A 15,833-nucleotide genomic window follows, 5' to 3' on the forward strand; every position below is an offset into this window, starting at 1 on the left:
AGTCCATCTGCTCAACCTTTCCAGATCCTGTTGCAGCAGCATAGTGTCAATAGTGTCCTTGACAACCCTGCCAACCTTCGTATTGTCTGCAAACTTAGACATTAAGCTTGATATACCATCATCAGTATTATTTATAAATACAGAAAACAATAATGGACCCAATACTGAACCCTGAGGGACTCCACTAATAACATTAGTCCACGATGAGCAGTGTCCATTGATTACCACTCTCTGTCTTCTCCCCCTCAACCACCCCTTTATCCATAGCAGCAATTTGCCTCCAATGCCACAATGCTCCAATTTGTGTAGCAGTCTTCCATGTGCAACAGTATCAAAAGCCTTTCTAAGATCCAAGTATATAATATCAAAGTTATTCCCTGCATCCAGTTCTTTTGTGACTGCATCATAGTATCCAATCAAATTGGACAGGCAAGACTTCCCCTTAACAAAACCATTGTGTGTCTGAGCTATAACTGAAGTCTTGTCTAGATGATCCTGCAGTGCTTCTTTAACCAGTGCCTCCATTAATTTTCCTGGAACACAAGTTAAACTCACAGGTTAACTATAATTACTTGTGTCAGCCTTTGATCCTCCTTTGATCATGTACTAAACGACCTTGTAACACTAATTTGCATATATGCTCCATAGAGTTCATGCATACAAAACTTAAATTTATGTATGTACTTCTGAATGGGTTGGTAAACTCTTACCTCTCAGTACATGACCATCCCAATTTTTATTTCTTTTCCTTGTGTTCTTTATCATAATTCATTTTTCTCCTACTTTTCTTAATACTTCCTCATTTCTAACCCTGTATGTCCATGCTCCATGTAGACTTAGTCTATTTTCTTATCTACTTTTTTATATATTCTTTTATTTTTTATATGCTTCTTTTTATTTTTATTGTCATTTTTGATTTATTTATTATTATTATTATTTTTTTATTTTTTTTTTTTGGCTGGTGTAGCAAAAGCCTATAGCTTCCTTGCACTGTATGGCTAATACTAAATTTCATTCACCCTTTCAAGCATCCTTACGCAAATATCTCAAAAGCTTCGGCGCCTCCGTAGCCAGGTGGGAAGGAGCAGCAGTGTGCAGCACACGCTTCTTGATTAGACCGGGGTTCGAGCCCGTCACCACCAAATACGGAGGATGCGGAAAGGTCAGGGACTGACCACCGCATATCCCGGAGCAATATGGCCTTAGTTGCTAATGCTCCTAAAAACCAAAAACAACAACAACAACAACAACAACAACAAAAGCTTCAATCCTTCTAATAGTCTCTTTCTTTTGTGCCCATAGCTAATTTTGTTCAGAACATCATGCCTTATGTTCTGTACAAAACATCCATTTTCCATGTAAATATCTACTTCTCAAAAAGTTGCACTATTCTTATTTAACTGTATTACTATTCCAGTCCACATGTAATTAACTCATTTCTTGTTTGTAAGGAGGAGGAGAGGCCGAATTTGCATGCCATAATGGTTAGAAACATTGAAAGCTAAAAAAAACTAAATATCTTACGTATGTTTCTTTTTGTGTGATATGCCTTGAAAATAGGGATATAACTTATCTCATAAACTAATCTGGGAAAATAGTATCACACTTCCAATATCAGAATTAGATATTTAATTAAATAATAAATGATATCTAATCCAGTCATTTATTGTACATTATGACAAGTTCAATGAAAATATTTAGTAATCAACCACCTGAAGGGTGATTTCAGAAAATTAGAAAAATAAAAACTAATTTACACCCTTTGCCATTACTAAATGTTTAACCTCCTTTTGCATAAGTGCAGTCAAATTATTCATATCAGAACAGAAGTTTCAAACCTAAAAGAAAAATGGATGTCAGATATTAAATTTACATCAGCTTGCATCTGTTCTGTGAACTGATTGGAAAACAAGAACTGGAGTTAGTAATAGTAATTTACAATAACCATGTTTAAATTATCACATAAAGAACTTAAGTGCTTAGCTATGAGGTGCCTCCGTAGCCAGGTGGGAAGGAGCAGCAGTGTGTAGCACATGCTTTTTGATTAGACCGGGGTTCGAGCCCGTCACCACCAAATACGGAGGATGCGGAAAGGTCAGGGAATGACCACCGCATATCCCGGAGCAATATGGCCTTAGTTGCTAATGCTCCTAAAAAAAAAAAAAAACCAAACCGAAAAAACCAAGCTTAGCTATGAACATGAAAGTATATCAAAATTATTGGGCTGAATGAAGCAAAAAAAAAGTATTCAGAAATATTTATTTTATTTAATCTTTGTCAACTGCATTTTATGAATTTCGGAGATTTGTTGTTCATATTGTACTCGACTTTAATACTTTGCCAATGCTGATTACAGTCAGGAGCAGTTGACTAAATATATGATTGTATTTTTAATGTTCTAATAATTATTATGATAATAAGTTATGCTGAATTAATCAATAATGGTAAATACTTATGCGATGCCTAAATTAGATATTCCATATAATTAATTTAAAACAATTAGTTTTTTTTTATGTATTTCTACCTTCAGTGTTGTATGTGAAGATGCCTTCGGCTTCCAAGTCTTTCTCAATGTCATTTGTAAGTAACTCATTCTGCGGTCAAGTTGAAAATGACAAATTTAAGCAAGATTGCCCTGGTTCAAAGCACATGGATATAGTCCCATGTCTTTTGGAATCTTCCATGGTTAATGCAACCCTGAAAATTGATTGCTTACAGCACAGAGCAAAAGAAAATATGGTTAATGGAGATAGTAAACTCACACAAGACAATTGTGACCTAAAACCTGTTGGAGTCACTGGAAGTCTTACCCATAATTCTCCTGCTAAAGTAAGTAGATATATCTGTTAATTTTTAAAAATTGTAATTTTATTATTTTAATTTTTATATCATTTCAGCATTCATCTGATACAGAACTAGTGTTTGACTTGCATAAAGATGAATAACACATGATGCCTAAATTAGATATTCCATATGAAATATTTGCTCACAAATTTGGCAGGTAGGAGCAAAAATCATTTTAAAAAAAAATTACAAAATTAAGAAAAATGATAACATTCATTTAGGGAAAAAAAAAATTTTGCTTAATTTATTATGCATTTGTTATCATATGATTTATGGACAAACATTTCTTTATTAAATCTATAGGATATAAGTTGCCTATATCTGGTTTATTTATTTTTTTTTTTATCAAAAAGTAATCTGATTCATTTAACCTTGGTCATTTTTAATCATAAAATAAATAAAATTAAACATTTAAAATGGTTTTGAGAAATAGTAAACAATACAATTTTAGTCATTGGCACAAAAGCTGCCCAGAACTATTTTTATAGCAGTTCAAGAAAAATTTGTTTATCAATATGTAAATCTAAGTTGGGGGGGGGGATTAGTGCATTAAAATACACTTATGTGAGCATAGAAAGGTGTAGCATAAGTTACCATTATTAAATAATGATCATATCGCTGTACACCACACTTGAATAAACAGTACAGAAATGGTACAAAACTGTAATGTTGTGGGGTTTGATTGTATTTCTAATTTAACAGTAAAACTCACTTAATATGTTTCTGCTTAAATTTTCCATAGGCAGAAACATCTTAATGTAAGGTATTAAAATTTTTTGATTCTGGTATATTATTTTAACAAGTTTTCGCACACTGTGATTTTCTGTGTAAAATATTTAAGCATATCCACTAGTTTGTCATTTACAGTTAATCATCTTAACAGTGAATACAGCATCTTAAATATATTTAATTCTCATGTGGGCTTGAGCTACAGTGCACTCAAATGCATGTGCTACTGTGCTTTTGTGCTTGATTACTTGGCCACACAACTCTCACTAGTATGTAATCCATTGCCACTAAAAAATTAATCTCTCCCCCTTTCCCTCCCCTCCTCCCACCTGCATTGTTCACATTACTTATGCACTTTTTTAAGCTGTTTATTCAAAATTAAAGCCACTGATTGCTTTTGATGTGGTATCCTGAAAAAATAATTGAAATACGTTACTGAACTCTGAAGCTTGTCATGTGATACTATGTTCCAAAACACTGCAAATTGAAATTTGAGATACCATACGTTTGTTGCTATCTACTGGTTGGTCTGAATGACATTAAGCTGACACACCTTAATTAGTGAGTATTGAAATGGTGGCACAGTGCAAGGAAGCAAAGCTTATATAGCATATGCTGTAAAAAAAAAAAGAAGTCTCCCTGGCTTTGTATTTTGTTTACTTGCCCCAAGTATATTGAACTCTTCCTTAAGTATATGTAAACTGTCTCATTCTACAAGGCTAGATGGTAGCCTATTCCAAAAGCTGATAACTCTTTTGAAGGTCATTCAGGGAATGACCACCGCATATCCCGGAGCAATATGGCCTTAGTTGCTAATGCTCCTAAAAACCAAATAACATAACTCTTTTGACTGAAAATAAATATCGTTACAGCCAGTTTTTTATGTTGTTAGATTACCGTGTAAGTTTTATATAATGGATCCTAAATGTCCAATTAAGCAGAAAATACAGGTAGTTCTCAACTTTACGAGTTAATTCATTCCTAGCACGTGCGCTCGTAAAGTGAAAACTTGTAAATCGGGAATTTATTTCCCATAGACATAAGGTTAAAAATAGGGGTTACGTTATCAACAATGAAATTAGTTAGCTAATTAGTTTATGTTTAAACAATGATTGATTTATCCAAAGAAATTAAAACGTAGCCTGTAAAATCAAGCAAATTATAATAAAGAAATTATTTATGACTTACAAAATTTAAAGAATGTTTATTCTTCATCATCGACTAAATGCACACTCGTTGATCACTTATTATTGGCTCAGTGCTTGTTGGTTTGTTGCACAAGGAATCGTCTTCTTCGGAAATGCTTCAAGAGGAGTTTGTTTCCAAGATAGTCTTCTATTTTCTTTATAAATTTCATAGATGCATAAGCATTTTTTAACGTAATGCACAAATTGCAACTAACACGATTTGTGCGGAGTAACAAGTTTACAAAGCTTTTAAAAAAAAAAAAGAATGAGAGAAGATTCTGAAATTTTATTTACGTTTTTTATATAATTGAAGATTTAAGTAAAGGGGAACACACCATTTCACCATAATAATGCAAAAATCCACACAATTCCAGCTATCGGTATTTTCGCAAATGCAATAACATCAAGTTTACTACCCGTTTATAATTGCTTGCAGTAACAGAAAAGCCCAATAAACCGGAAAGTGAAAATTGTTTTTATTGTTTTATGGTTGTGACCTCCAGAAATGTGCTTTAGAAAAATATCACAAAGCCGTTCAAAATTGGTTCTTATAACAGAACATATGATAACGATGAAAGTGTATGCATTTTAGTGATTTGAATTTGCACTATAAAGACGACCTTGTAGAGAGTTATATAACGAAAATTTCAACTTCCGAGGGCATGGAACAAATTACCAAAAAACAATGTGTTATTGGGTTCACATTATGATATTTTGACGATACGATGGTGTCTCTGGAACGGATTAATATCGTAAAGCTGGGTTTGATTGATTTGATTTGGTAGTTGTTGGCGCATCGGCTTCTGTGGCCATATTGCACCTCCCAAGGTTTTTGCAGTACTTTGATCCAAGCCCGAGGCGGGAATCGAACCCGCGACCTTTGGGTTGCCGGGCAGGTACTTTACCCACTCGGCTAGCCCGGTCGGCCGTAAAGCTGGGTACACTGTATTGTATAGCTATGCGTGTGGTTTGAAATGCGGTATTTATGAATGTTTAACATTCATTTTTTGCAATTAGTGTTCATATTTTCAATTTTGTTGATACTTTGAAAAGAAAAAAAAACTCGGAAACCCGGGAACTTGTAAAGTGAGAACTTCCTGTAGTTCCTTTAAGAGAGGTATTGAGCATCACTTGAAAAGTGGTTCTCCTGAACTAAATATGCAGTAATTGCTTCTCTCATCACTATTAACAGTGAGTTCTATTTTCATCTTGTTACACTTGTTTCTCTATTTTGCTTAGGCATCTACAGAGGATGGACAAAATAATGGAAACACCTGTGGTAAGTCTTGAACTGTCTTAAGAAGAATATTGAACCATTCTTCATGGAGGAACATTTCAAGCTTCTTGAATGATAAAGGTGGAGGAAATCTGCTTTCTCACTTTCCTCTCCAAATGTGCACACAGTGGCCCAATAACGTTTAATTCTGGTGATTGTGTAGGCCATGGGAGATGCTTAGCCTCAGTTTCATGTTCATGAAACCAAAATTGGACACATCTGGCTGTGTGCATTTGGATATTATCATCTTGAAACGGCATCATTTGTGGGCAACGTTTGCACCATGGGATGAACTTGGTCACTCGGAATATCAAGGTAATGAGTGCTAGTAATTTGTATAGGACCTAAAGAATACCAAGATATTGCTTCCCAACGCATTTTTAATCCTCCTCCATGTTTGATGGTTGGCACAAGACAGTCAGGAAGATGCACTTCCTTTGGCATTCAGCAAACAAACTCTCCCTGATGTTGGAAAAAATGTCAATGATGATTTTTCTGAAAATATGACATGTTTCCAATCATAAGTGTTCAGTTTTGCTCTTTATACGTTAATATTAGCATTAGTAGAGGCATTTGATGCAAGAAAGCAAGCTTATGCAGCATCAGCCAAAAAAAAAATAATAAATAAAAAATAACCAGTTCCACTTCACCCCTCTGTTCGTTCGAAATACCTGTCCAGCTGAGCCTTAAACTTATTTAGGCTATCAACTTCCACGACAAGGGATGGAAGTCTGTTCCACCAACCAACCACCCGCTGGCTAAAGGCAAATTTCCGCACGTCTATCCTACATCTGTCTTTCCTCAATTTGAATTTATGCCCTCTCAGGTGATTATTCTGAGCAAGAGGAAGAATCCCATCAGCATTGAGCATGCTCAAACCATTCAAGGCTTTATACACCTCTGTCAGATCACCTTGCTGGTGCCTAGTCTCCAGACACTGTAATTTGCAAAACTTAAGCCTTTCTTCATAAGAGCACTCCTTTGTTCCATTCACTAATCTTGTTGCCCTTCTCTGTACTCATTCCAGCAGCTCTACATCCTTCTTGAAATGAGGCCTCCAGGCCTGTATACAATACTCTAGGTGTGGCCTGACCATTGCCTTATACAAGGGGATAATTACCTCCTTATCCCTGCTAGAAAAATTCCTATATATCATTGACAATACACCATGAGCTACTCTTGCAGCCCGTCTGCATTGCTCAGAGAACTTCATATCTGCCTACACAACCACCGCCAGGTCCCTTTCATTCTCTACCACTGTCAGTGTAGTACCACAGAGTTGATACGTTGCTCTGGGGTTGCTGTTTCCCATATGTAGTACCTTACATTTGTCAATGTTAAACTTCATTTGCCACCTCTAAGCAGCATAGTGTCAGTAGTCTCCTTGACAACCCTGCCAACATTCGTATCGTCCGCAAACTTGGACATTAAGCTTGATATACCATCATCAGTATTATTTATAAATACAGAAAACAATAATGGACCCAATACTGAACCCTGAGGGACTCCACTAATAACATTAGTCCATGATGAGCAGTGTCCATTGATTACCACTCTCTGTCTTCTCCCCCTCAACCACCCCTTTATCCATAGCAGCAATTTGCCTCCAATGCCACACTGCTTCAATTTGTGCAGCAGTCTTCCATGTGCAACAGTATCAAAGGCCTTTCTAAGATCCAAATATATAATATCAAAGTTATTCCCTGCATCCAGTTGTTTTGTGACTGCATCATAGTATCCAGTCAAATTGGTCAGGCAAGACTTCCCCTTAACAAAACCATGCTGTGTCCGAGCTATAACTGAAGTCTTGTCTAGATGATCCTGCAGTGCTTCTTTAACCAGTGCCTCCATTAATTTTCCAGGAACAGAAGTTAAACTCACAGGTCTATAATTACTTGTGTCGGCCTTTGATCCTCCTTTGTGAATTGGGATCATATTTGCACATCTCCAGTCCATGGATACCTCCCCTGAGTCCAAGGAGGCTCTCATAATTATGGCTAAGGGCCCGCTTACTTCCTTTTCTGCCTCCTTCAATATAACTGGATAGATCCCATCCACCCCAGGTGCCTTTCTTGTGGTTATCTTCAACAATTTCTCCTCCACTTTACTCTCAGTTATTACAAGATTCTCTAGCTTACTCCCAGAGTTGAATACACCTCTGGTATTCCCCTCGCTGAATAACTCCTCATGTGTGAATGTCGATGCAAAGTATTCATTTAGTTTGTTAGCTACCTGAGCAGGATCATCAACAGTTGACCCATCGATATCAAGTGGACCAATCTGATTCATCCCCTTCCTTCTACAGTTTACATAAGTAAAGAACTCTCTGCTGTTTTTCTTTGCATCCCTTGCCAAAGATTTCTCGTAATCTGCCTTCGCCTGCCTAACCTCCTTTGTAACTTGGTTACAGATCAACTTGTATCTATCATAGGCTTCTGTGTCATGTGTTAATTTGTATGTATCCCATGCATTTTTCTTCTCTGCCATATGCCTCATTAGTTCATCTGACATCCATTTTGGCCTAAACCTTGAACAATATTTCTTAGTTGGTATGTAAAGCCTAGTAGCTTCCAAGATAAGTTCCATCCTCTTTCTATCCTCTTTCCATTCCATCCTCTTTCTAGCATTATCATCAGTAACAACTGGCTTGGCAATAGCAATTGACCTCTTTGGAATTCAGACGGGTTGGTCATTTTATTCATGTACCTTTTTATATCATCTCTAAATGAACATCAGCTTTTATCATATTTCCTTCACAGTACTACCTGCAAGGAACAAAAAAAAAAAAAAAAAAATCTTCACTCCACGTTCATAAATACATCATACAGCCAATACAAAAATTACTACTTTCATATCAGCTGTTTCCATTATTTTGTCCACCCTCTGTATCTAGTATCAGTATTGGGCCATGAGGTGCAAGGAAGATAAGCTTATGCTATTTCAGAGGGGGGGGGGAACCTTTGTTGATACAATATATATCTTGCTTAATCATACTCTTCCTATCAACAGAAGATACTGACCTTTTAAACCTCACTGGACTATCAATCTCAACCACTCATGAAGGCAGTTTATTCCAGGGATTAACAATACTCTGACTAAATGTAAACTTCCTGAGGTCCAATCTGTTAGTTTTTCCCAGCAGTTTTTATTTACGACCCCTGGTTTTTGTATTCCATTTCAGTGTTAAAAATTCCATCACCATTCAGCGCCCATCCCCTCCATGCCTCATAGAGATTGACCCCTCTGACCTTATGTGACTTGTTGACCAGATATAAAAGAGAAAATCTATTTTTTTGTATGGTTGCCCCCTTACTATGTACACTAGACAAATCGCCCATCTTGGAACTATTTCAAGATCAATGTCTTTTTTTAATTGCATTAATTCATTGAATCATTGATGAGACACTGTTGCACCTTCCTGGCCACCTCTAATTGTATGTATAATCATAAAGAATTGTATCAAATCCCTCATTTAAATCCTTCAGCTCTACTCTATCTAGGCTATAAGTTATTCCCTCATTATTATTTCCCAAATGTAGAGCATAACATTTGGCAGCATTGAAGCATAATTGCCATTTCTCCAACCATCTATGATGCCTGTTCATATCATTCTAAAGAAGCTGGGCCTGACTTGCCTTGCTAACCACCCTCCCAAGTTTTATATCATCTGCAGATTTCAATGTTGTGCCCTTTATTCTCTTGTCTGTATCATTTAAGATCAGATCTGAGTGGCTCTAGTACCAAATTTTGAGGGACTTGGCCTATAACCCTGGCACAATCTGAAGTATCCATTTATAATACCCCTCTGCTGCTTGTTTTTCAACCATCCCTCAACCTGCCACAGAATATTGTCCCTAATAGACTTTTGCTTGTCTAGCAACTTCTCATGTGAAACAGAGTTGAAGTTGTCACTATATAGATATTTGCAAAATGCAGGAATGTGCCTAACTTTAATTTATCCACTTTTCATGCCTTACAAATACATCAAAGAAGAAACAAGAAAGGGGGAAATGTACAGGTGCCACTGTGTAGTATGTCTGCAAAACTTTTTGCATAATTGATTACCAGAAATAGGATTTTTTTTTTGCTAGGGAATTTCAAAGATACTGCTCTTCTGTTAAAAGAAGAGCAGTATCTCTGAAATATAAAAACAAACTGCAAAAGAAAAAGGTAAAATTTTAAAAATAAAATACTGTAGCACAATAATATGTATAGCACAAAGTTGCACCTCACAGAAATAGCAGAATTCAGGCAATCAGAATGCTAGTGCAGTGATTGATGCCATTTAATGCATTGTAGTAACATTACATTGCCCAACTTTTCCAACTGAATCAACGTAAATTTGGAACAGTAGTTATTTAAAGTCTGAATGGACCATCTTAGGATTTTGTTCCTATTACTGACAGTCAGAATATCGAAAATCAAAACTGACAATGAAAATGCTGAATGGGTTAGAATGACATTCAGAATGCCAACAGTTCATAATACCAACAGAATTAAAATGCTAACATAGTCAGAATGCCAAGGCAGCTAAACCACTGTCTGTTCTAAACCAAAACTGTTCAAAATGTCTACTCCCAAAATGCGAGAGCTTATAATAAGGTTATAATACCAGCTGATTGCATTGTCATTACAGGAAATTGTGTTACTTAACAATTTAATGAAAAAATTTCAGTTGGAAATTTTTTTGACAAGAACTTGGTTGTATCACCATCTAAATATATTATCAACTAAATATATTAATTATATTATTATTAAAATAAACCAAAATAGTTTATTTTATACTCCTGTTTTGGCAGAATCAATCAGTTTTTGTCCTTCTCCGCCTAACTTTTTATTTCATTTCATTTCATTTTTTTTTTTTTTTTTTTTTTTGTATTTTTTCATTTTTTTTAAAGGGGTATGAGAATTTTATAAATTAATAATTTTATATATGCTGGAAGCACAATATTTAAATGCTTTCATTTAGTTGTATGCTATAGTTGTTTTCTGAGGAGGATGGAATTATAATTTTCTATTCACTTTACTTCTTTCTTCATAAGGTTTCTTAGTAAATGCTGAGACTGTCTGGTGCAGTGCTAGTGAGGATGAGAATAACAGTGGATCTGTGTCAACATTTTATTCCTGTTTATTTAAAAACCCTCTTCGCCCCCAAAAGGTGTTAAGAAACCATGCATTTTAAGAAAAGTGCAATGTCTCACAAAGAGGCATTATATATATTTCTGTGCAGAAGCATTTAAATATGCTCTGTCATGATTATGGTACTTATCTAACTTACGGAAATGTAATAAAGATAATACAGTGTAATCTCAATATACTACACCTGGTTATATTGCAGTTTTGAATATAATGGAACCATGATCACCCCCCCCCCCCAAGAGGGGCACAAAAAATGCAGTTTAATGCAGAATACAAATTTCACATTAGACTCTAGTAGAAGCAAGCTCGATAGCTCATAAAGTGGATACAGCTACTGCACTGGTTTCTAAAGTGTGGACCACTGAGTTGGTGTGTTAATATTTTGTGGCATATCCCTCAGTTAGACTATTAAAGTTTTATAAATAGTTATCTGATAGTAATTACTGTACAAATTCAGTTTCTCCTCTGTCTTGCCTTAATTAGAGATGCAATAAAAAAAAAAAAAAAACATCAGTGAAATGTTAATTGCACACAGGACACTCACAAAAGTAAACATTTTCCTCTGAGTGGGGAGTTTTTGTAAACAGCAACACACGGCATTCTTTTCAAGTAAGAAATAACGTTTCAAATGGCAAAAACTGCTAAAGGCATAATGCAAAGTGTGCATGAATTGAGAGTTGCTACTAACTGCAGTTAATGTTCTCTGTAATTATACCACAGTACAATAGGACCCTGCTTTTCGGTGTTCCGCTAATACGGCGGCTTTCAATTATATCCGTGTTCATTATGTTTGACGCTTGTTCCGCTTTTTTGACATGACGTGCTCAGCAGCAGAGTCCGAGAAGGGAATCTGGCGCCATTTTATTGTCGGTGATTCAGTCTGTTTACAGCATGTGATAGTGTAAACATGTTATTAGGCTTTTATATGCATTCGCAAGTGAAAAAAGGCTGTGTTCCAATTTTCGCTTTTCAGCGGGAGTCTGGAACCTAACCGGCTATATGAGTGTGCCCTACTGTACTAGGTGCATTATAGCCATAGTAGCTTATGCGGCATTGAACTCGCATAACAACAACAAACAACCTACTGTACTGTTCTTGGGGAGGGGAAAAGCCCATTGTCTGATGGAGAATGTAACCCAGCCACTATTTTCTATTAAAAATTATTTCTGAGATGTTATTTTTTGCCTATAATGATATACAGGAATACCTTTATCACATAACTCAAGGGGTACATTTTAGAAAAAAACAAAGCTTTTTTTTTTATACCCTCAGTTATGACCACTGAGCTACAGTGATCTTTAGATTATGTAGCATGTGATTATATGGTGTGATCATTAATAAGAAATTAACAATTTTGAGATTTTACTTTCTAAATATATGAAGCATTATTGTTAATATTTTTAAAGAGTACAGTGCATTTGCCATTTAAAACATTTACATTTTTCATCCATGATGGCAAAATAGTAAAACTAAAATAAAAAATAAAAATGTTTGCTCAATAGGTTGTGTTTTACTCTTTATGTATTCATGTTAAAATATTGGGAAAAAAAAACTGGTTAGATTTTATTTTTAGCTATAATGAACTTTACATATAACATGGATGTTAAAGTTGTGTACCCAGACAACCACATTATTATATTGTAATTGCACTCCCATCTAAAACTTTGGAATCACAGTGTATGACAGCAGTTTCCTTTAATTTTTTTAAAATTAGCTATGACAGTGTAAGGTTTAATATTAAAAAAAAAAAAAAACATGCTATGAAGTATTTTAAGATTTTTTTATGAAGCACTGAAAAATTTACAGCAAAAAAATATTGAAATGATTAATATTAACAACTATACTGATTTTTCATCAAAATATTCTCCATGAGATTTTATCAGTCTTCCATAATGGTGCATTCTGGCAATTAATTTTATAATAGTGTCTTGATTAACATTATTTCAAGAGATCTGTAAGGTTTCCCATAAATTTTATGAAGATGGGCAGACTTTGAGAACTTGATGGTCTAGAACAGTGGTATCCAACCTACAGCCTGCGGTTAATTTTTTTAGAGCCCACACGGAAAGTGAACCAAAACAGCGTTTTCGAGAATCACCCCGCTGCGTGTACGGCCATGCAAGCGTCGAGCTCAACTTTCATTCCATGGCTGAGTTAGTCGGACTCGGGCATTGATAGCAGGGTTCTCCCCCCCCCCCCCCGTAACTCAGGTTTTTCATCCAGCAAAACAGGCATTTTGACCAGAGAACACACGCAATTTACAGACACAATACACAATGCACGGCAGATGAATTTAATTATTTGGATGACCTAAAACTAATAGTTTGGTTTTAGGTTTGGTCGAGCTCGACTGTATCAAATGTGTGCATGTGGTTCAGTGCCATCATATGTATGCTAAATACAGTTATGTACGTACCAATCTTTTCATATCATGAAATTCTACTATTTTGATATAACTTGTTCATTGTATTGAATTTTAAAAAATCATCCTTAAAAATGTTCCAAAAGAGAAAATCGATTTGAAGTGTCGTATTTTTGATCAAAGGTGTGTGAAGACTATTTCTTCATCGATTACCACGAAAAAGCAGTGTGTTTGGTATGTAAGGAGACTGTGTGAATTTTCAAAGAATATACTTTAAAACGACACTATGATTTCAAGCATAAATCTTATGATCAACATAAAGTAGTGTTGCGAAGAACAAAGTGTTCAGAGTTACAAAACAAATTAAGAAAACAACAAAACACACTGAAAACGTATCAGTCAAGAAATTTTATCTGCTATAAGTGCCACTTATCAAGTTGCACATTTGATCGCTTTTGAAAGTAAACCGTTCAGTTATGGAGAATTTGTTAAAAGTCATGGAAGAAATAAACAATGATACAAGACATTAGTTTGTCTCCACAAACAATTATACGAAGAGTAGAAGATATTGGAAAGAATTTGTTCCAACAACTTTTGGAAACCATAAAACAAATGAAATATTTTGGTGTGGCACTGGATGACAGTACTGATGTAAATGACACAGCCTAACTCCTTGTCTTCATATGTGGAATTAATGCTAATTTTGTACCAGTTGAGGATTTAGCTGATCATCAGAGTATGCACGGAACAACTACAGGTGAAAATCTTTTTGAAAATTTTTGCCAATCTATTGAAAAGTTAGGATTAAATATTAAAAACCTGGTAGTAGTCACAACTGGCGGTGCAAATATGATTGGTAAAAACATTGGGCTTATGGGTAGAATAACCAAGAAAATGATAGATGTTGGAGCTGAACCTCTGATTGGAATTCATTGCATTGTGCATCAAGAAGTTCTCTGTGGGAAAGTATTGGATTTCCAGCATGTTATAATGTGGTTACTTCAAAGATCCACATGGCTTTAATCACCATATGTTTCAACAGTTTCTTTCAAAAATTGAAGCTGAATACGAAGATGTAATTTTATATTGTGCAGTGAGATGCCTTAGTCGTGGCAAAGTATTACATTGCTTCTTTAAACTACGTCGTGAAATTGATATTTATATAACAGTAAAAGGGAAACCAATAAAACAACTATCAAATATGGATTTGCTGCTTGATCTTGAAATTCATACAAACGTTTTTAGTCATATAAATGCTCTTAAATTTAAAACTACAAGGGAAAGGAAAATTGATCTCTGTTTTGTTTGGTGACATCGAATCATTTCAGAATAAGTTGTTATTATTTTAATCCCAAATTGAGCAAGACAATTTAGTTCACTGTGGATGTTGTATCGAGCTAAAGGAGAAACACATTTCCAAACAATCATTGCCTCTCATTATTGCAATTACTTTTTGACGAGTCTGAAAATCTATTTGCTGATATAAGATTCCATGAAAAAAGCATAAGCATTGTTTGAGAACCCATTTATTTCCATGAAAAATACAATCCCAGCTTGCAACTTGAAATTATTGATCTTCAAGCCAAAACATGGTTTGCCAATCCCCGTATAATCTGATACTTCAATAACACGGTTTTGCTCTAAGATGATTGATAAAGTGCAGCAATACCCTACAACATGGTAATTATATAACACGATTAGAGAATGGGGCAAGCCTCGCATAACACTGTATTTTTAAGCTTTTGTGTGGGGAAAAATGCAATTATGTTGGATGTAATTTTTATGCACTGCAATTATGTTGGATGTAAATTTTTAAACATTTCCATTCTTTTTTGTGATCCACGCTTTTGGCTCGCTAATCATTATGCAAAAAAAATATATATATATATATTAATGGGAAAATCCCGTGTTAGATTCTGTACTGTTGAACTTGTGCAAAAATCTAGATTTCCATGTTTTATTACTATTGGATAACATGCCAGGCCATCCAAAAGATTTAAGTCATCCAAACGGTGAAGTAATGTTCCTACCACCTTGTGCAACTTTTTTAATTTAACCATTAGATCAAAGCATCATATCTACCTTTGAAACTCATTACATCAGAAAATTGTTACAATAGATTTTGGAAAAAAAATTTATTCCGAATTTATTGATGAAAAATTGAAGTAATGGAGGCATGGAAACATTTCTCAATTGTGTACTGTATCGGAATCATAGCTTTCGCTCAAAGAAGTAAAACCATCAACATTAAATTCGTGTTGGAAAAATGTATGGCTATAGCAAGCTCATTCAGGAA

The 15,833-nt window shown here is 35.1% G+C and overlaps 1 protein-coding gene across 1 annotated transcript in view; it reads left to right on the forward strand.

Moving 5' to 3' along the window:
* The window catches only part of Asx (transcriptional regulator additional sex combs), a 331,051-nt gene that overhangs the window by 190,958 nt on the left and 124,260 nt on the right, over positions 1-15,833 (forward strand). The window contains exon 5 of the mRNA XM_090372619.1: positions 2,531-2,829. Within this exon, the coding sequence (XP_090228745.1) occupies positions 2,531-2,829 (299 nt within the window). The remainder of the gene's footprint in view (positions 1-2,530; positions 2,830-15,833) is intronic.

This window comes from Mastigoproctus giganteus, chromosome 4, assembly GCF_048544385.1.
Source record: "Mastigoproctus giganteus isolate SK-2022 chromosome 4, ASM4854438v1, whole genome shotgun sequence".
NCBI lineage: Eukaryota > Metazoa > Arthropoda > Arachnida > Uropygi > Thelyphonidae > Mastigoproctus > Mastigoproctus giganteus.